Source organism: Cnephaeus nilssonii (assembly GCF_951640355.1).
Source record: "Cnephaeus nilssonii genome assembly, chromosome: 14".
Taxonomy (NCBI): domain Eukaryota; kingdom Metazoa; phylum Chordata; class Mammalia; order Chiroptera; family Vespertilionidae; genus Cnephaeus; species Cnephaeus nilssonii.
The window spans coordinates 30,990,100-31,012,206 of record NC_137085.1 but is presented as its reverse complement, the minus strand read 5'-3'; the positions used below and the strand labels follow the sequence as shown (position 1 = coordinate 31,012,206).

The 22,107-nt window shown below is 47.7% G+C and overlaps 2 protein-coding genes across 4 annotated transcripts in view; one reads left to right on the top strand and one right to left on the bottom strand.

The window, feature by feature from the left end:
- DAPK1 (death associated protein kinase 1) overlaps positions 1-9,666 on the top strand; it is a 158,966-nt gene extending 149,300 nt beyond the window's left edge. For 2 of the 3 annotated variants that reach the window (XM_079789580.1, XM_079789579.1), the window contains exons 23-27: positions 915-1,053; positions 2,596-2,716; positions 5,174-5,362; positions 7,121-8,349; positions 8,845-9,665. In XM_079789580.1, the coding sequence (XP_079645706.1) occupies positions 915-1,053; positions 2,596-2,716; positions 5,174-5,362; positions 7,121-8,349; positions 8,845-8,890 (1,724 nt within the window). In that variant the 3' untranslated portion in view covers positions 8,891-9,665. Of the gene's footprint in view, positions 1-914; positions 1,054-2,595; positions 2,717-5,173; positions 5,363-7,120 lie in introns of all 3 variants that reach the window. The other variant, XM_079789581.1, reaches the window with a different exon arrangement.
- Positions 9,667-14,622: 4,956 nt separating this feature from the next.
- Positions 14,623-20,405, bottom strand: LOC307110539 (procathepsin L-like). The gene is made up of 8 exons (XM_079789640.1): positions 20,357-20,405; positions 19,563-19,698; positions 17,988-18,110; positions 17,738-17,884; positions 17,332-17,556; positions 16,703-16,865; positions 15,975-16,092; positions 14,623-14,914 (listed from the first exon to the last, which is right to left on the bottom strand). Exons 2-8 carry the CDS (start codon positions 19,686-19,688, stop codon positions 14,815-14,817), a joined length of 1,002 nt encoding a protein of 333 aa, XP_079645766.1. The 5' UTR covers positions 19,689-19,698; positions 20,357-20,405; the 3' UTR covers positions 14,623-14,814.
- Positions 20,406-22,107: the final 1,702 nt, after the last annotated feature.

Genomic DNA, 22,107 nt, shown 5'->3' with positions numbered 1-22,107 from the left:
CCAGGGTCAGCCGTTCATTTCCTTCCGCAGGGAGTTGTCTCATGATCACACTTCTGCCACCAAGGCCTGATTCTGAGCTTATTCCTCGAGGGCCGTTTCTCACTTTCTTTCTCTGTTTTGGGGCGGGGGGCACTTTTGTTGGGTGCAAAGTGGAATGCCTCCTTCAATAGCTACTGCACCTTTGCCTCTTGGGCACATAATTCCTAAGCAGAAGGAGCTCTCCTGCATTCTGTAGCTCCCTCACAATGCAAGGAAAGGGACCGTGTTGACTAGATGCATTAGCCTGTCTTTATTCTAGAGGGGAAGAGAGCATTGTCCTTTTCCTGCAACAGAAGGAACAGCCTTCTCTGGTGAAATACAAAACTCAATAGTCATCTTTACTTTGAAAAGCATACACATAACCGGATAAACTGAGCTTCACCACGCCCCCCACCCCCCCATGGAGCACCATCACTTCCTCTCTCTTTCATGTTTTTGTCTTAAACACTCCCAGAAGCGAGAGGCTGTCTGTGTGAACTGCGGTTTCCCTTCCGAGTCATTTCTGTGGTGTCCCTGTATCCAGAGGGTTTTCTTTGGTCTTACAAAGGGCGACCCGGGTCAGAGGTCAGATCTCCCACCACCCTGCAGGCAGGGCCCATTTGGAGACAGATGTGAGAAGCTGCCTTGTGTTCTGTGGTCGGTTCTGGTCCATTTCTGAGCAACGTTCCGTGAGGCCCAGAAAGCAGGCTCCTGTTCCTGGCAGCCCACGGCCCGGAGGTTACAGTGCGCTGCAGGCCGTGGCCTCGCGTCCTCAGGCAGGTCGCACATCCTCCTGGAGAGAGAGAGGGGAGTGAGGCCAGCTCACCCCACCGCACGTGGGGGGAGAGGCAGCCAGGAAGGGGCGCCGCCTCTGAACCTGTGCTCTCCGCCCCCAGCCTTCGGCGGCAAGCTGAAGAACCCCCTCCGCGTCGTCCTGGTGGCCACGCACGCCGACATCATGAACGTTCCCCGTCCGGCTGGAGGCGAGTTTGGATACGACAAAGACACGGCTTTGCTGAAGGAGATCAGGAACAGGTAAGGGAGGGGCAGCCCCGGGTCCGAGGGGCCAGCGCGGCCCAAGGCCTGTGAACCAGAGAGAAAGGCCTCTTTGCCTGGGTGGCCTTTTGGTTGTATTTTTCATTTTTATCAAAGCAATGAATACACATAATTATAAATCAAACAAGAAAATAACACAGAATAAAAAGCAGCAGCCTTCTAACTTCTCTCATCACCTCCTGGTACCGCTGCCTTTGAGTTGTTTTATGTGGGGTGTTTTCCCCCAGTTTATCGAGGCATCATTGACAGATATAATTGTAAGATATTTAAAGTATCCATTGTGGTGATGTGATATGTATTTACATAGTGAAAGGATTCCCACTACCTAGTGAATTAAAACATCATCATTCGCATCTCTCTTTTTAATATATGTTTTTATTGGTTTCAGAGAGGAAGGGTGAGGGAGAGAGAGATAGAAACATCAATGATGAGAGATAATCATTGATCAGCTGCACGCCCCCTACTGGGGATCGAACCTGCAACCTGAGCATGTGCCCTTGATCAGAATTGAACCCAGGACCCTTCAATCCACAGGCCGACGCTCTATCCACTGAGCCAAACCAGCTCTCTCTTTCTGAGGAGAACATTTAAGTTCTACTCTATTAGCAAATTCTAACTGTAAAATTCAGTGTTGTCAACATGGCCACCATGTTATACATTAGCTCCTTAGTTCTTTTAGTTGTCTGAGCTTTCAGGTATTTGTTTGTTTGTTTTTATGACTATCTAATGATACCATTGATCAATATTTATCGAAATGCTGGGCTATGAAATTCACTCAGGGGGTCCTGACCAAGTCTCTGAAGTGGGGTGGGGAGGAGTCCAGCAAATACCAGCAGCGTGCACTCCATGTCCAGTAGTTTTGCAAAGCTCTTATTTCCCTCGTAAATATGGACGTGCACAGGGTCACCTGCTAAAGATACAGAGCAGGGCAACAGTCGGCCCGCCATTGTTCATGTGGAAAATAATACAACAATTAGTAAATAATAATACAGGAATCAACTCTGTGTCTTGCACACTCACGACTGTAAAGCTACCTTTTTTTTTCCACTTAGTACCTGTCACCAGAAAACTTGAACCTGCAGCTCTGTGCAGTGTGCGAGTAAGTCAACTCCTCTCAGCTGAAGACCTTACCTCTTACCTTCCTGATGTGACAACAGGGCTCCTGCTAACGTTTTCAGACCGGGGTTATGCCTTTCACGCGCATCCCTCTGTTCTTACTCTATCCACTGCAACAGCATCTCTTCTCATAACCTGTAAGGTCCCTGCAGCAGGGCAGCTGGTACCTTTCGCACCGTGTTCCTGCCATCGTGTGGGGCCCGAGGTGCCCGTCGCCTGACCAGAAGCACACGGGTGTCTCCAGGCCTCTGCTCCCGTGTGACCTGACAGAGCCCAGAGGACAGCAGGGAGGGGCCCTCTGAAGGTCGCCAGAACTTCCTGGCCTCCGACCAGCCTTGGGCCCGGCCGTGGGGACGCCTGGCGAGACTGCGTGGCTCTGATGAGGCTCCTGCTCTTCCCTCCTAGGTTTGGGAATGATCTTCACATTTCAAATAAGCTGTTTGTTCTGGATGCTGGGGCTTCTGGGTCGAAGGACATGAAGGTACTTCGAAATCACCTGCAGGAAATACGGAGCCAGATTGTTTCCGTGAGTATGCCCGCCTGCGAAGAGCAGGAACCCCACCTCTGCCCAGCCATCCAGTGACCCCTGGAGGTGTGCTGCCTCTTGGTTTGGTCCGGTTTTCAGGGGCCCCAGTGTGAGGTGGCTGCGTGGACAAGTTTTTATCTTATTGCTTCTGGGTCGAAGAAGACCGAGCAGAGAGAAGGAGATGGCTGCGAGGTGAAGGGGTTGTTATGGACAAAGTGGACCACCTTAGAGTGTAGGAAATGCTGATTGTTTTAGTGGTTTGTTTAAAAGTAAAATTGCTTTTTACAAATTGCAAAAGCAATTCAAAAGTGACTTAAGTGAAGAACCATAGGATTTCACTCGTATATGGGATATAAAGCAGAAAGCAACAAATGATCTAACAAAACAGACAGACTCATAGATACAACAGAAAGGTGGTTAGCAGAGGGGAAGGGGGTTGGAGGAGGATGAAGAGGGCGAAGGGGGTCAAACTTATGGTAACAGTTGTGGGAGGAGACTAGATTTTGGGTGGTGATCACACAATGCAATAGACAGATGATATAAATTGTACTATTGAAACAAAATGTTACTAACCAATGTCACCCTGATAAACTTAATAAATTTTTAAAATATATAATGATACAGCCCTAGCTGATTTGGCTCAGTGGATACAGTGTTGGCCTGCAGACTGAAGGGTCCCAGGTTTGATTTTGATTAAGGGCACATGCCCAAGTTGCAGGCTCAATTCCCAGTAGGGGGCATGCAGGAGGCAGCCGGTCAATGATTCTCTGTCATCATTAATGTTTCTATCTCTCTCTCCCTCTCCCTTCCTCTCTGAAATATATATATACATACATATATATATATATATATATATATATATATATATACACACACACACACACACACACACACACATATATATACACACATATATATACGTATATATATATGTATATATATACATATATATATACGTATATATATATACATATATATACATAATTATATATATATATATATATATATATATATATATATATATATATGCGCATGCATGCATGCTAGGGGCCCAGTGCATGAATTCATGTACGTTGAAAGGAACTCTGGGCTGCAAGGCTGCAGTGGGCACAGGGGAGCGCCTCGGCCCATCCTCCGTGCCCCCACCTGGCCCCTCCTGCTGCAGCCCCTGGTCCCCTCTCTGCCGGCAGCCCCGCTACCGCCACCGCTGCTCCCATACACTGGCCCCACTCACACCTGCTGATGGCACAGAGCGATTGGGGCCGGTGCCAGCAGTGGGTGCAAGCAGGGCCAGTGCCATCAGCAGGTGCAAGCAGTGGCTGCTGCCCCAGTCGCCCCTCAGGACCAGGGGGAGGTGGAGAACCCTCAGGAGCGATCAGGGCCGGCAGCCGCCACTCGCACCCACTGATGGCGCCGAGCGATCCATCAGGACCGGCACCAGGTACCAGCAGCAGGTGTGAGCAGCGGGCAGGACCGAGGCTCACGGGAGCAAAGAATTTTCAGTAACCACCAGAGGCTTGCCCTGATGCCAGCAACCATCTGGCCCCACGTTGGTCTGGCACCCCCCACTCACCATGCCACTGCAGCCGACACCGACCATGTTCCACACGCGTCCCTGGTGGTTACACGTCATAGCAACCGGTTGTTCAGTTGTTCCACTGTTCGGTCTATTTGCATATTAGGGTTTTATATATAGATAATGATATAAAAAAAGCAACTTGTGAAATATTTAGAAAATGCAGAAGGTAGAAAAAATTCGCCAACAACACTTGTTGAAGGGCATAAAATAGATGAACAAATGGAATGAGACTGTGTTCTTGGGGTGTGGCACGATGTTCGCTTCACACACACACACACCCTCCCCTCCTGAGGTCAGGCCGTTCGAACTTGCCTGTATCCCTGGGCATTCTGTGTGTTGTTTTTTTAATAAGGAGTGAAATTCAGCTGACCTAAAAGCTACTGTCCACCAGGGGACAGCCTCATGAATGACGGGGTGCAGGGTATGGCTGCTGTGGCTTTTAATTAGGAAGGTGTGGTCGGGTAGATGAGTCTGTAGCAGACTGATTTATTTAATCAAGTTAAAAGATTAAAAACCCATTTCAAGCCAATACCAAGAATTAGTCTAGCCCTAGCTGGTTTGGCTCAGTGGATAGAGCGTCAGCCTACGGACTGAAGGGTCCTGGGTTCGATTCCACTCAAGGGCACATGCCCCGGTTGCAGGCTCAATCCCCAGTAGGGGGCATGCAAGAGGCAGCCAATCAATGATTCTCTCTCATCATTGATGTCTCTCTCTCTCTCTCTCTCTCCCCCCCGCCTGCCTTACTTTCTGAAATCAATAAAAAATAAATAAAAAAGAATTAGTCTAAATTGAAAAATTTCAACAGTCCCCATGAAAACCCGGCCTCCTGCCGCGTCCCCACAGCTGTGCACTGACCTGCCACGTCCTGCATGTTCCAGGGCTGCCCTCCGATGACCCACCTGTGTGAGAAAATCATCTCCACGCTGCCGTCCTGGAGGAAGCTCAATGGGCCCAACCAGCTGATGTCCCTGCAGCAGTTTGTGTACGACGTGCAGGACCAGCTGAACCCCCTGGCCAGCGAGGAGGACCTCCGGGGCATAGCCCAGCAGCTCCACAGCGCCGGCGAGGTGAGGGCTCGCGGGGCGGGCAGGGCTCCAGGGGGTGTCAGGGGGACTGAGTTTGGGAGCTTTCCCTCTGCGGAGCTGAAGGATAGGTATGAATTCTTTGAACGCTTAGTAGAATTCACCTGGGAAGCCTTCTAGTCTTGGAATTTTGTTAGTTGGGAGTTTTCTGATTACTGATTGAATCAGGAAGCAGCAGACAATCTGAACAGACTGATTACTAGGAACAACATTCAGTCTTGGAAGATTCTATTTCTAGGAATTTAGCCATTTCTTCTAGGTTGTCGAATTTGTTGGTGTATCGTTGCTCATAGTGTCCTCCTACAACCCTTTGTATTTCTGTGGTGGGTTGTCTCTTCTCTTTCCTTTCTGATTTGATTAATTTAGGCCCTTTCTCTTATTTTTCTTGATGAACCTGGCTAAAGGTTTATCTATTTATCTGTTCAAAGAACCAGCTCTTAGTTTTGTTGATCTTTTCTATTTTTTAGTCTCTAGTTCATTTATTTCAGCTTGCTGGCTCATTCATCTGCATCAACTAATCTGGTGTTGATTCCCTCTAGTGTATTTGTTGTTTTTTTTCATTTCAGTTACTGTGTTCTTTAGGTCTGATTGGTGTGTGTGATTTTAAGAATGTGTTTATTAAAGCTGGGACATGAAGCAGGAAGGGATTAGTATAGAAGAAGCAACAAGAGACCCTAGGCGGGGCTGCTTTGTTTTCCAGAAACATTATGGGAAAGAAATGAGCCAAGGCAGAGCTGCCATTGGCTCAGAGAAAAGGGGGCCTTGGAGTCAGGTTCAGGGGACAACCTGCCGCCCCCATTGCTCCCCTGGTTGCAAGTCTCTAGAGACCCTTAGAGTTTAGGGAAGAAAGCCATGGAGGGAGAGCACTGCTAGTTTCTTTTCTGTCGAAATTCTCACTGCGTTCACCTAGTCTTCTCCCGAGTTCATTGAGCAGCCTTATAGCCAGTGTTTTGAACTCTTTCTCTGGTAGATTGCTTGTCTCCATTTCATTCAGTTCCTGGCTTTCATTTGGATCATATTTTTCTGTCTCCTCATTTTAGCTGTTTCTATGAATTAGGAGGAACAGCCCTGCCAGCGTAGCCCTGCCAGCGTAGCCCAGTGGTTGAGCATCCACCTACGAACCTGTAGGTCACAGTTCCCTTCCTGGTCAGGGCACATGCCTGGGTTGCGGGCTTGATCCCCAGTAGGGAGCATGCAGGAGGCAGCCAATCAATGATTCTCTCTCATCATGGATATTTCTATCTCTCTCTTTCCCTTCCTCTCTCTAAAATAAAAAACAAGATTTTGGCCTGTATCTCCTAAAGAGGACATTTTCCCACATAGCCACAATATAATTAATAAATCCCATTCTGGACACATAATATTGATATACTATTGAATACGTAGTCCTTATTCAATTGTTTGCCACTTGTGCCAATAATTTCTTTTATAGCTGGTTTTACTTATTTATGTATTTATTTTGGAACAGAATCTAGTCAAAAATCACTCATTCCATAGCTGCCATCTCTCACCTTTTTTTTTTTAAGAGTCCACGGTCTTTTCAAAATTTCTCTTACGACCTCCTCAAACTGGTTTTTGGCTTAGTAACTGATATTCGAGAGCCAGCCATACGAATGATGGAGGAGTCGTTCCTCGCAACATCTGCTCAGATTCTGTCACTGCTCGGGCCCGTTAGTTCTCTGAGCGGCTGGTGCCTGTTCATGTAGGTTCCTCTGTGCGACTTCTCGTTGTCTCCTCCGGCAGATCAACATCATGCAGAGTGAAACCGTCCAGGACGTGCTGCTCCTGGACCCCCGCTGGCTCTGCACCAACGTCCTGGGGAAGCTGCTCTCCGTGGAGACCCCGCGGGCCCTGCACCACTACCGGGGCCGCTACACCACGGAGGACATCCAGCGCCTGGTGCCCGACAGCGACGTGGAGGAGCTGCTGCAGATCCTCGATGCCATGGACATCTGTGCCCGGGACCTGAGCAGCGGGACCATGGTGGACATCCCCGCCCTGATCAAGACAGACAACCTGCACCGCTCCTGGACGGACGAGGAGGACGAGGTGATGGTCTACGGCGGAGTCCGCATCGTCCCCGTGGAGCACCTCGCCCCCTTCCCGTGCGGCATCTTCCACAAGGTCCAGGTGAACCTGTGCCGGTGGATCCACCAACAGAGCGCCGAGGGGGACGCGGACATTCGCCTGTGGGTGAGCGGCTGCAAGATCGCCAACCGCGGGGCCGAGCTCCTGGTGCTCCTGGTCAACCACGGCCAGGGCATCGAGGTCCAGGTGCGCGGGCTCGAGACGGAGAAGATCAAGTGCTGCCTCCTGCTGGACTCGGTGTGCAGCACCATCGAGACCGTCATGGCCACCACGCTGCCGGGGCTGCTGACCGTGAAGCACTACCTGAGCCCCCAGCAGCTGAGGGAGCACCACGAGCCCGTCATGATCTACCAGCCCCGGGACTTCTTCCGGGCGCAGACCCTGAAGGAGACCTCGCTGACCAACACCATGGGCGGGTACAAGGAAAGCTTCAGCAGCATCCTGTGCTTCGGGTGCCACGACATCTACTCGCAGGCCAGCCTGGGGATGGACATCCACGCGTCCGACCTGAGCCTCCTGACCCGGAGGAAACTTAGTCGCCTGCTGGACCCGCCCGATCCCATGGGGAAGGACTGGTGCCTTCTCGCCATGAACTTGGGCCTCCCCGACCTGGTGGCCAAGTACAACACCAACAACGGGGCTCCCAAGGAGTTCCTCCCGAGCCCAGTCCACGCCCTGCTCCGGGAGTGGACCGCCTACCCCGAGAGCACAGTTGGCATCCTCATGTCCAAACTCCGGGAGCTGGGGCGCCGAGACGCGGCAGACTTCCTACTGAAGGCGTCCTCGGTGTTCAAAATCCACCTCGACGGCAACGGCCAGGAGGCCTACGCCTCGAGCTGCAACAGTGGCACATCTTATAATTCCATTAGCTCGGTCGTGTCCAGGTGAGGGCAGCTTTGGCTTGGGCAGGGTGTCTTCAAACTGCAAAAAGCAAGGGGGGTGCAGCCATCTTTCCCATCAAGAGATTCCAGATGCACCCCCTTCTATGCCCACCTACTGAAGGGCGCCCCCCCTCCCTCCTGCTGCACCTATTTCTCTGCTAACCCCTCCCTCCTTCCTTCCCGCCCTTCCTCCCTCTCACACATTCCATTGTGAGTGAACGGTCTTTTCTCCTTTAAGAGCTAATCACACCCGTCCGTTTGGCCATTTGAGAAGCTAGTGTCCCTCCTCTCCGTGTTCTGGACTCCGTCTCTCAGCCTCTCGTCCCTTGCTTCTGACTGACAATTTTACTGGAATTCCCAACTTTTCAATGAAAAATTTTTAACGATTATATTGATTGTCCTTTAAATAAAAAAGCGCACATTTATCCAAAATGTGCATTTCATACTCTTTTCTTTGTTATAGATCATGTCCTCAGCTTATCTTTTTTATATTTATAGGAGAACCCCCTCATGTATGGACTCCCACTGTATGATTTATAAATAGACAATATGTGAGTGCCTTTTGCAGACGAGGGTGTGTTTGAAATCATCACGTCAGCCAGGAGCTGTCCCGAAGGAAACGCCCCCTCTCTGCCCCTCGCTGTGTGATCATCGCCAGAGGTGCTTCACCCCCCGATTGGTGTTGGGTTCTTTTCCCGGCAGTTTTCTGTGCTTTATTTGGCGAGGAAAGGGGAACAAGGAATCCTCCTCTAGAGGGATTTCATGGCCAGTGTTGTTGCTACGGTGACACGTACTCGTTAGCTTTTGTTTAAACGTCAATGTGAACGTCCGTGTGGAATCAACAGACTGTGGCGCTTTATCATTCCCTCTCATCTCAGGTAGAAGGGTGACAGTTGGGGGGCTACGAAGATCTGTGTGAGAATCCAAAACCCCCGACTCACGGTTTGTGGCTGTCCGTTGTCATTTGTGCATAGCAGATGGTTTTCCACATTGGGATCCTGGTTTGATAACTTCCTGTACTTGAAATCTACAAAAGAAAATAAAGGAAGCAAGTTTTATTGCAGTGGTTTTAAATGGTGATAGAGTTTTAAATTCATATGGGGGAACATGTCCTAATTCTTCTGTCCTGAGAAGCATGTAATTTTAATGTTATATCATATGTGTGTGTATATATATATATATATGCAGTATGTATATACATATATTAATACAAGTATTTTTACTTAATCTATGAGATAGTAAAAAAGGTCATTTGTTTTTCTTTTTGTTGTTTCCCCCCCTTTTTTTTTTTAATAAACTATTGCTTGTTGCATTAGTTTGTTGGTCTTTACTTCAAAAGGAATTCTTTCTTTGCTTTGTTTATACTTACCTATGCCGCATGTGGTGGGACAGGCGAATCTATAATCCGGAAAGTCATGAAACCTAAACTCCCAGGTCTGGAAAACAACCCAGCTTAATTATGACTACAGTTAGGAATGGTGAGGGGGAGAAAAAGCCCAGCTGATTTTCACATCGGTCCTCACTTTAGAGAAAAGAGACTCCCTTCCAGTTTTCCTTGGATGAACCAAAAACACACACAAGTGGGATCATTGAGTCTCAGCAATGGGGAGACAAAGGAAGCTTCCTGTTTCTATACTAACGAAAGGGAATGGTGCCCTGCAGGAGCAAGGGAAAACCTAAGATAGTACTTCCTGCCCTTCTTTAAATATGGACCCACTAGAAACTCTGGTTTTGACCTGCATAGCAGCTGTGAGACACAAAAGCTCTACGTGACCAAAGCCTATATTTAGTAAAATCTCATGCTTGTTTAAAAAAAAAAAATGGGCAAAGAAAAAATACTGGACGGAGGAAGACTAAAACGGTAGGAATGGCCCTGGTTGGTTTGGTTCAATGGATAGAGGGCCAGCCCTCGGATTAAAGGGTCCTGGGCTCAATTCCAGTCAAAGGCACATACCTTGGTTGCCGGCTCGATCCCAGTCCAGGCCACTTGATGTGTCTCTCTCACATCAATGTTTCTCTCCGTCTCTCTCCCCCGCTCTGTAAATAAATAAATAATAAAAAGGTAACAATGACTTTCTCTGTTGATGGGAAGGAATGCAGTTCATTTCTGTTCTGCCCAAATTAGTCACATGATACATGATTATACATGATTTACTTTTTAAACATGATTTACTTTTATAATAAAAAAAGAATTAATTAAACAAAAAGCTATACATAGGCATGCCTAGAAAAGATGACACAAATCGAAACTGGTTGCCTTAGGAGAGTGGGACCTCCTTTTCTTGTGTCAACTCCCTCCTAATGCCAACTTCATGAGCACTTTACATCCCAGGGATATAGTATCAGGCAGCTAGAACCCGCAGGCAGGAGGTTTGCCTCTGGCAGCATCAGTGTAAAATCCCAGAGGAGCCCTGGCCAGTGTGGCTCAGTTGGTTGGAGCAGCATCCTGTACACCTGAAATCCCCGAGGATTCTGACCGGTCCAGCGTGGTTCCCTGGGCTATCCCTCTGCAAAACATGGTCGTTGCAGGAGACTGAGTTATATGACTGGGCTGGCCCCAGGGACCCTGGGTGAACAGGAGAAAGGGACGGGGGGGGGGGGGGGGGAATGCTGAGCAAATAATCGTAAAGAACTGTACCAGCCTTTTTTTTTTTTTTTTAATTTGAGAGAGGAAGGGGAAGTGAAACACCAGCTTGTTCCACTTATTTATCCATCATTTGTTGATTCTCCTATGTGCCCTGGCCGGGATCGAACCCACAACCTTGGTGTATTAGGAAGATGCTCTAACCAACTGAGCAACCAGGCCAGGGGTGACTCAAATAAATTTTCATAAATATTATCTACAGGTTTGGACATCTATCCGTCCTGCACTTGTTTCTTTCTTCGGTCTTACAAATCCCCAAGTGGACTTTTAGTCCAGGGACCACAGACAGCAGAGCTGGGCTCCCTGAGCGAACAACGGCATCCGCTCCAAGAACATCGGAAGGTGTTCTCCATTCTGGTCAGAAACAGGACACCAGGGAGAGTCTAAAGAACAAGGACCCGTGGGCTATAAGAAAGGGCAGTGGCCACCTCCTAACAGTCCTGGAGAAGCCTGGCCCTTGCTAAGGAGTTACCCGGACACAGAAATTTGAGCGTCACGCTCAAGAAGGCAGCTCTGAACCAAGGGAGCAGAGAGCAAGAGGAGCCTCCCCCGTGAGACCCAAACGTCTCTGTGCTGAGTGCCGCTGGGGTGGCTCCTTGGGTCCCGAGAACCTTCTGTCACTGAGCCCCTCAACCCAAGTCTAAGCACCAGCTGAAGGACATGGTTACACACGGGAGACTTACTGGTAATCTGGTCACCCTGAGTTTAATTTTATCAAGAATCTACTTCCAGCCCTGACCGGTTTGGCTCAGTGGATAGAGCGTCAGCCTTTGGACTGAAAGGTCCCAGGTTCGATTCCATATACCTTGGTTGCGGGCACATCCCCATGTACCTTGGGGATGGGCATGTACCTTGGTTGCGGGCACATCCCCAGTAGTAGCCGATTGATGTTTCTCTCTCATTGATGTTTCTAACTCTCTATCCCTCTCCCTTCCTCTCTGTAAAAAAAAAAATCAATAAAATATATCTTTAAAAAAAAAAAAAAAAAAAGAATCTACTTCCAGATTCTCCCAGGTGTGGAAAATTGACCCCAGGGAAGATGAGTGGAGATGTTACTTCTAAGTGCTAGGGTTGAGCAGCAGATAAAATCACTTTGAGGGAACCCATAGGCCACTTGATATATGGCTGGTTCAGTTTAGCCCAAGGACTCCTGGGCATAATTTCCGTACCCAATGACATTTATAAAAATTCCAGATCATAGATCCAAAGGAGATCTGTGTTCTCTCTCTCCCTCTCATACACGCAGTGTCCTTCCCTCCCCACCCCAGCGACAATGGTTCAGTGACCTGAACCACAGCGGGAGAGACCTGGCTCCCTCTAAGAAGTGACATCATGAGCCGTCAGAGAAGCTGACCTTGAGCTAGAAACACTGGCCAGGCTCATACACAGGGGCTGAATCTCATCATTAAATCTGGAAAACTAATGGCTTTAGAGAAAGTACAACCCTTCTTATACACTGAGTGGCCAGATTATTATGCGTTAAGAGATAATAATCTGGCCACTCAGTGTATATCCTATCTAATAAAAGAGTAAAATGCAAATTGACCATCACTCCAACATACAAGATGGCCACCCCCATGTGGTCAAAGATGGCTGCCCCCATGTGGACACAAGATGGCCGCCACAAGATGATCTGCAGAGGGCAGTTGTGGGCGATTAGGCCAGCAGGGGAGGGCAATTGGGAAGGACCAGGCCTGCAAGGGAGGGCAGTTGCGGGTGACAGGGCCGGCAGAGGAGGGCAGTTAGGGGCGACCAGGCCAGCAGGGGAGGGCAGTTATATAATAAAAGGCTAATATGCAAATTGTCCCCTCAACTAGTTCGACCAGCAGGCAGGCCGGCCAACCACCCATGTCCCCTCCCCCTGGCCAGGCTGGCCAGACCCCACTTATGCACAAATTCATGCACCGGGCCTCTAATACACACACACACACACACACACACACACACACACACACACACACACACACTAGAGGCCCAATGCACGAAGATTCGTGCAAGAATGGGCCTTCCTTCCCCTGGCTACCGGCACCGCCTTCGGTCTGGCCCGGAGCCGCCTTTCCGCCTTCCCACACTGCCCAGAGGACCGGAGCTGCTGGAACAGTGCGGAATGCCTGCGTCGTCGCCCCGCCCCGCCCCCAGCCACTCGGCACCTGTGTATGCAAATTAACCCACCATCTTTGTTGGGTTATTTTGCATACTCACTCCTGATTGGCTGGTGGGCATCATGAAGGTATGGTCAATTTGCATCTTTCTCTTTCATTAGTGTAGATGTAGATACACACACACACACACACACACACTGAGTGGCCAGATTACTATGTGTTCAGAGATCATAACAACATGGCCACTCAGTGTATATATCCTCAAACTGAGCCAAAAGGACAGTGGAAAATGGAAAACATTGTGCATGAAAATGTTCTTACTCCGACAGAGTTGTAAGTATCATTAAAAGATAAATACCATATTATCTCTTATATGTGGAATCCAATGGACAAATTAAATGGACACAAAACAGAACCGGAGGGAAGGGGTGGGAGTAGGGAACTAGCCAATGGACGCAGACAACAGAACAGTGAAGGCCAGGGGAGGGGAGGGGGTGCTGGGTGGTAGTGGGCAAAGGGGTAAAATGGGGGACATCTGCAATACTGCCAAAACAATAAATAAGCACTATGCACTGACTCACAAGCCAGACACGTCATGAACTGCCAGCTGACAAACATTCTTGGCAACCCACCAGGTCCAGGCCTTCTTTGACTGCCAGTAGCCAGGTGGTCTTCACTAGCAGGTGGGGAAGATGCAGCAAAAACTGTGGCATTCCTCCTGTAACTCAGTTGGGTTATCATTATCTTGGGTCAAATAATCATGATTCCCAAGGCCCCTTTTTAACCTAGCAATCCTACGTGTGTGTGCTCAACTTTTCTAAAATATGAATTTTTTTCCTTATTAAAATAATTGTCCTTGCCCTGGCTGTTATGTCTAAGTGGTTAGAGCATCTGCCCGAGGACTGGAGGGTCACGGGTTTAATTCCAAGTCAGGTGCACATACTTGGGTTGCAGGTTGACCTTGGCCCCCAAAGGGCATGCACGGGAGGCAACCAATCCATGTTTCTCTTGTTTTTCTCTCCTTCCCTCCCAACCCTCCACTCTAGAGCAGGCGTCCTCAAACTACGGCCCGCGGGCCACATGTGTTTTGTTTTTTTACTTCAAAATAAGGTATGTGCAGTGTGCATAGGAATTTGTTCATAGTTTTTTTTAAACTATAGTCCGGCCTCCAACGGTCTGAGGGACAGTGAACTGGCCCCCTGTTTAAAAAGTTTGAGGACCCCTGCTCTAGAGGACCCAGAAGGTCACCCAGCCACTGTCCCAATGGACCCCTGGCACATTCAGTTGTCTTTAGGGCCCAATTACATTTGTGTCTAGAAAATAAATGTATTAAAAACAGAAAGAACCCCACCTCTACATATAAAATTAAGTTTTAGCCCTGGCTGGGTGGCTCAATTGATTGGAGCATTGTCCTGTACACCAAAAGGTTTCAGGTTCAATCCCCAGTCGAAGCACATACCAGAGGCAACTGATCAATGTTTCTCTCCCACACCGATGTTTCTCTCTCTACCCCTTTCTCTCTAAAATCAATAAACATATCCTTGGGCGAGGATTAAAAATAATAAAAAAAATTAAGTTTTATTTTAAAAGGTAAAAATTTATACATCCTTATAAAAGAAGTGGTAACATTTTCACCAATGTAAAACATCACAGAATTAAAATCACAGTTTGGATCTTCAAGATTCAAGTGTTGCAATCAAGTCTTTCTTTATCACCATCATCTCACACAGTAGGATAGCTGGCCGCGGTGGCAATTCCACAGTGGTTGTTCCGGTCTTTGGCCATCTTTATGTAGCCATTCTTGCCCCAAGTTTCACCCCAGCTGAAAAAAAGAGAGGGTTTTCCATTTTATTCAAATAATCAAACACATTTACTTTTATTAACAACTACGCCTGATACTTAAACAGTGCACCAGAGAGGCCCAAAGAGATCCAGAAAGAATCCGGAGAGACAGTTCTAGTTCTTGGCTGAGTTCTAAGCCTGCACATAACTTCGATCCCCAAACCTTTCACAGAACTGCAAAATTAGATAAAAAAAGGAAACGCTTGGGGTCAGATGTGTTTCAGAACTAAAAAAATTTTCAAATTAGAAATGTAATGGTACAAAAACTATATCGATTCTCCAGCAAGCTGAGGCAGAATCTTCATGTTATAGTCACACATTCGTATGCTGTGTTCCTTTAAGTGGGATCAAGATTCTGGAATTTCGGCAGAAGACTTTATCCCACTTAAGGAACACACAGGCATACGAATGTGTGATCATAACGTTAAATTTCAGCCCTAGCCGATTTTGCTCAGTGGTTAAGAGCATCAGTCCACAAGTTCCATTCCGGTCAAGGGCATGGTGTGGGAGGCAGCCAATCAATGTGTCTCTCACATATCAATATTTCTTTCTCTGTCTCTCCCCCTTCCTTCCACTCTCTCTAAAAAAATCAATGCAGCCCTAGCCGGTTTGGCTCTATGGATAGAGCATCGGAGCATCAGCCTGCAGACTGAAGGGTTCCAGGTTCGATTCCAGTCAAGGGCACATGCCTGGGTTACAGGCTCATTCCCAGTAGGGGGGCGTGCAGGAGGCAGTCGATCAACAATTCTCTTTCATCACTGAAGGATTCTCTTTCATCTATCTCTCTCTCCCTCTTCCTTCCTCTCTGAAATCAATAAAAATTTATTTAAAAAATAAGTTTAAAAAATCAATGCAAGAAAAAAAAAATCCTCTAGTGAGCATTAACAAAAAAATGAATAAACAGGACTATACAGAGGAAAAAAAAAAAAAAAGACTTCTGGAATTTCAGAAATGTGCTCAAGAGTTTGAAGACCTGTATCCATATACTAATTCCAAAAATGTCTCCCTTTTCCAATATAAGTATTTTTAGCCGTTTATACCTGTTCTTGACAATCCAATATTTATTGTTACTTGATTCTTCTCCTTCAAAGCCATAGCCAACCACCAGAACACCATGATCTAGATCCACGCTGCTGCAGTGCTGCTCATAATAAATGCCTGGGAAAGTAAAATTCAATATTGGCATGACAACCTCCAACTGGCAGGTGACAGTAACCCTGCATATCAACTACAGTAAGGAAGGCATTTCAAAATTCAGATAAATGACATAAAACTAAGTAAGATTTGAAAACAAGATCTTTTTTTTTTTTTTTTGAATTGGCACAATCTCTTTTGTAAACAACCTGTCAGTCAGGAGGCATAAAGACACTCTGGAAGCCTTGCATTCTACTTTTAGGATGTCAGTCTTAGGAAATAGCACAGAACGCAAAATGACTTGAGTCAAAGGATCTCTCTCGTTTTAATTACAATAGTAAAATTCTTTGGAAAATTTTAAAGGCCTAACAACTGGAAAAAGGTCAAGTATACAGTATTAAGCAATACCAATCAAATTATGTAGCCATTTAAATATATTTGGGAAGTGCTTGAAATCATGAGGACATAGCTCAAGTAATGTCAAATGGAAACACCAGGGAAAGACATTATGTGTGCACAGTGAACAATGCTAAATCCACACGCCCAGAAAGTATGCAAACCAGAGTGAATCTTGCTTTATGTCATGGTGGTTTTCCAGTTTTTCTGCCTAAATTTCTACACAGACAATGCTTACCATCTTCGTAGAACTGGAAGCTAAGATGGCTTGCATCTATAGCAACAGAGATGGGCCCCACGGATGCCACTGCCTTCACGAGGGCACTCTCCTGCGCAGGGATGTCCACGAAGCCAGTGACGTTGGCAACAGAATCCTCGGGCCTGTATTTGCAGGGTCCAACCTTTAAAGGGAAAGGGGAAGAGATGTGATCACTAACCCACCTCCCGGGAAGCATGAGTTTCAGACAGTAGGCAGCTCCGTGATTTCCAGGTTACGTTTGTGAAATGCTACTGGCGGTTTTGAAAATGAAAAACTAGCTGGTGTCTATTCAATGAGGCGCTGTCGGTCTGTCTCTCCATAAGAAATGTTTCACTCTGAAGAATAGTGTGCTACATATAGAATGGCATGTATGTCTCCATGTAGCACAGAAATAAGAACTGTGAACATCCCAAACAGAACTGTTCAAGACTGATACAGTTTGATGAAAGTTCTGACGGTTTACATATATAGACTCTACAGTCTAAAATATGAATTCTAAAAATAAAAATAAAAAATAAAATAAAATATGAATTCTAAATATGGCATCTGTTTGCTCTAAGGTGTTCAACTTTCAAAAGGAATGGCACAGAGATAAGAACTTTGCTTACCTTTGCTTGATATGGATAGGACTCCTCTGAGTCCAGGCCTTTGTTGTCCTTGACATACTGGAAGGCATTATCCATTAGGCCACCATTGCAGCCCTCATTGCCTTGAGCCTGAGAGCAGTCCACAAGGTTCTGCTCACTCAATGAGATAAGTTTGCCAGTTTTCCGGAACATCTGTCCTTCAAGGGCACCAGTTGCACTAAATGCCCAACAAGAACCACATTGACCCTGAAAACAATATAGAAGCTCTCAGTCTGCAGAACAAATAGCAAGGTTTTGACAACTTGGCCAACAATGTGTCAACTCTTAAAAATCAGTGAAACACATATTGTCCCAGTCTACCATAGCCATGACGCCACCTCCTTTACGGCTTTACTCTTGGAGAGAGACCTGCTGAGTATCGTCCTACCTGGTTCTTCACGGGAGTTACATAGCCTTCTTCCCTCCAATCCACGGTTGGGGGGATTTCAGCGATGTACGGTTCCCGGAACACTCTCCTTCTCTTGTGCTTCTGGTTCTGATGGCCATTCATCACCTGCGTGAACTCTTCGTTGGTCTTCAAGGAAAAGGAAGTAGAATGTTGGCAAGCAAGGCATTATTTTGGTAGAGTACCGAGTGGGGAGAGAAAGCGCAAGGTAAGCCTCCCAAGCCACACTCACCATGTCACCAAAAGCATTCATTGCCAAGGTGAAGCTCTGTCTCCCCAGGTTGTATTCTTGGTTGTGCAGGTCGATCATTTTCATATTCTTCTCCCACACTGATCTCCTCCATCCTTCTTCATTCTAGAGGCAAACATATAGCCAACCTATCCTTTTTATTTCTATTTAAAACCAAGTCACCTTCACCAAGTGGATTTGGAGAAGAGAAACCGTGGCCAGGAAAGGTTTCTACTTCTGTTCTCCAGCACCCATACACCGGCGAGGTTTGCCCATATTGTGCTCAGTAATGGGTGTCATGAAGTCATTGCCTTGGGAAGAGCCAGCTTCAAGAAGCTACTGTCTGCGCTAGCTGGTTTGGCTCAGTGGATAGAGCATAGGCCTGGGGACTGAAGGGTCCAAGGTTCAATTCCAGTCAAGGGCATATTCCCGGGTTGCGAGCTCGATCCCCAGTAGGGAGCGTGCAGGAGGCAGCCAATCAATGATTCTCTCTCATCATTGATATTTCTTTTTTTTTTTAATATTTTACTTTATTATTTTATTGATTTTTTACAGAGAGGAAGGGAGAGGGATAGAAAGCTAGAAACATCGATGAGAGAAAAACATCAACCAGCTGCCTCCTGCACGCCCCCTACCGGGGATGTGCCCGCAACCAATGTACATGCCCTTGACCGGACTCGAACCTGGGACCTTTCAGTCCGCAGACCGATGCTCTATCCACAGAGCCAAACCGGTTTCGGCATCATCATCATTGATATTTCTCTCTCCCTCTCCCTTCCTCTCTGAAATCAATAAAAAATATATTTTTTCTAAATATATTTTATTGGTTTTTTTTTTACAGAGAGAATGGGAGAGGGATAGAGTTAGAAACATTGATGAGAGAAAATCCATCAGCTGCCTTCTGCACGCCCCCTACTGGGGATAGAGCCTGCAACCAAGCGCCTCGATTGGCTGCTGAGGCCTGTGGGCGGGGCCTGCGAGCGTGGAATTCCAGGCACCTGATTAGGTTCGCTCCGAATTGCCAATTGCCAATTGCCGCAGGCAGACCTAAGGGATGGGGGTGTGGAGGGAGGAGAGAGGAGGGCCCCAGGACTGTGCTGAGGAGCTCGGCGCCTCCCTGGGAACCGGATCAACCCATGACCCCCGAATTCATGCCCTCGACCAGAATCGAACCCAGAATCCAACCCAGGACCTTTTGTCCACAGCCCGACGCTCTATCGGATATCGGAGTCTATCCACTGAGCCAAACCGGTTGGGACAATAAAAAATATATAATTTTTTTATTGATTTTAGAGAGGAAGGAAGAGGGAGAGAGAGGTAGAAACATCAATGATGAGAGAGAATCATAAATCGGCTGCCTCCTGCACGCCCCCCACTGGGAATCGAGCAGGCAACCCATGCATGTGCCCTTGGCCGGAATCGAACCTGGGAACTTTCAGTCCGCAGGCCGAGGCTCTATCCATTGAGCCAAACCAGCTAGGGCTAAAAATGTATTTCAAAGAAAACAAAAAGCTACTTTCTGCTATAAACTCCCAAAAGCCTGGCCCATTCTCTCTGATAATTTCAGATGTTACCAACCGAGCCATATAGTTTTCTGTGCGTTGCCTTCCACTGGTGCCATCGTGCCTCCAAACTTCCATCAAGTTTTGGAGCAGCTGAAGCTATTCCCAAGTAAAGGGCAATCACGAAGAATGAAGGATTCATGTTCCAAAAACTAGGGAGGGAAAAGAAAGTGGTATCTGATTATACCAGTCCGCCTAGAGAGCCATCCTACCTTCTTGAGACGTCACAGGTGTAAAAAATGAATTTTTAAAAAATATATTTTATTGATTTTTTACAGAGAGGGATAGAGAGTCAGAAACATCGATCAGCTGCCTCTTGCACACTCCCCACTGGGGATGTGCCCGCAACCAAGGTACATGCCCTTGACCGGAATCGAACCCGGGACCTTTCAGTCCGCAGACCGACGCTCTATCCACTGAGCCAAACCGGTTTCGGCTAAAAAATGAATTTATCCTCCCAAGTATTTACACCAGGGCTGTGGAGGGAGGCTAAGCGTGTGGGCGGAGAAAAACAGCCCAGAGACCCCACTCCTGCACCGGGACGGGGACAGGCGCTCCCGAGGCTCAGAGCACCGCGGGGGCCGCGGACAGCAGCCCCGCTGGGCCGGGCCTGGGAGGTGCGGGCTGCTCCCCGCTCCACACAAGCCCACCGCTGCCCCGAGCGCAGGGAGCCCGCAGACGGAGGTCAGGCTGCCCTGCCCGCCACGCCAGGACCCGGGACGGTGCCTCCTGGAACTCCCGAGCCCTCCACCCACAAGGCTGGTTCCCGGTGTGGCCCAGCAGCCTCGGGCCCCGGCCCGCGACGCTCACCTTCGGGGGCGCAGCCGAGCAGGCACCGTCTGCACGTGCGGGTCCAGGATCTCCGACGGCTGTGACTCCTCCGCGGCAGCGGATTTAAAGCCTCGGGAATTCGGCCCGAGCGGCCCGCCCCCACGTGGCCTGCCAGCGCCTCGATTGGCTGATGGGGCCTGTGGGCGGGGCCTGCGAGCGTGGAATTCCAGGCACCTGATTAGGTTCGCTCTGAATTGCCAATTGCCGCAGGCAGACCCGAAGGATGGGGGTGTGGAGGGAGGAGAGAGGAGGGCCCCGGGACTGTGCTGAGGAGCTCGGCGCCTCCCTGGGACCCAGATCACCCCAGGACCCCGAATTCATGAGCCCAGCACGTGGTTCACGAAAAGAAGCCTGTGGGGAGCCCCAAGAGCTTTTTCAGCGTGCCTCGCCGGCCCCGAAATCTCCCCGAGGGCGGAGGACGGGATGGTCTGGCGAGGGACTCCTGTTGATTAGACAGGGAAGGCGGGGCTGGGCGCCAGAATGCAGAGCCCTCGGGCAGATGCGTTATCTTGGTTTCAGGACGGGTGCAGCTGGGTTTGGGGAGAATCTGGAAGGGTATGGCCAGACCCAAATCATGGCCTAAAGGGAGGGAGTAGGCCGGGCATTTTGTGAGGCTCCTTTCCTGCCTTCCGGGTCAGGAGTCTTCTTCCTTCCCAAGCCTTTCTCAAAACCGACCGAAAGGAGGCATTTAGGGAAGAATTTGATGTAACAGGAGGAAGAGGAAAGGCTGAAAGACGAAGCTACTTTTACCTCCCCATTCTGGGTTCTGGACTGTCTTCCTCAACGTGCTTTTCCTGAGATTTCGTTTAAGAAATTTCCTTTAATGACATTTACTTCCGTGATTTTTTACTTTAACCTGTATTTAATGTCAGGATTTAAATGAATCTGTGAAAACGTTTTAAGTAAAGAAAATATATTAAATATTAATGTACATAATTAAGAAGTCCCTAGAAACACTGTACATTTTCCTTTTTTATCACATAAACAAAATCATTGTTGAAAATACCTTTTTAAAAATATACAATCTTGCCCTTGACGGTTTGCCCTCAGATTGAAGGGTCCCGGGTTCGATTCCGGTCAAGGGCACATGCCTGGGTTGCGGGCTTGATCCCCAGTGTGGGGCATGCAGGAGGCAGCCAATCGATGATTCTCTCTCATCATTGATGTTTCTATCTCTCTCTACTTTTCCCTCCTCTCTGAAATCAATAAAAATTAAAATAAAAATTAAAAAGAGCATGTTCTTCATTTTCAGGCTTAATCCCCAGCCCTCGTCCAGGGCACATACAGGAGGCAACCAATTGATGAGTCTTTCTCACATCAATGTTTCTCTCTGTGTGTCTCTCCCCCTCCTTTCCACCCTGTAAAAATCTATGGAAAAATATCCTCGGGAGAGGATTAACAACAAAAATATATATCATTACCTCGTGTTCCTTTCCACATCACCTTTTTCTATGCATGTTTTAAATTATTTTGATAAAAATGGAGTCAAGGTCCATGTGAATTTGTAAACTAATTTCTATTTAGCACTAAATTGATAAACCTAAAAACACAATCAGATGCATAATCTTTTTAACTGTGGTAATATGTATGTAACAAAATATCTATTTTAACTATTTTTAAGTGTAGAGTTTAGTGGCATTAAGTTCATTCACATTGTTGTCCAGCCATCACCACTGTCCATGTTCGGAACTTTTCATCTTCCCAAACTGAAACTCTATACTCATTAAACA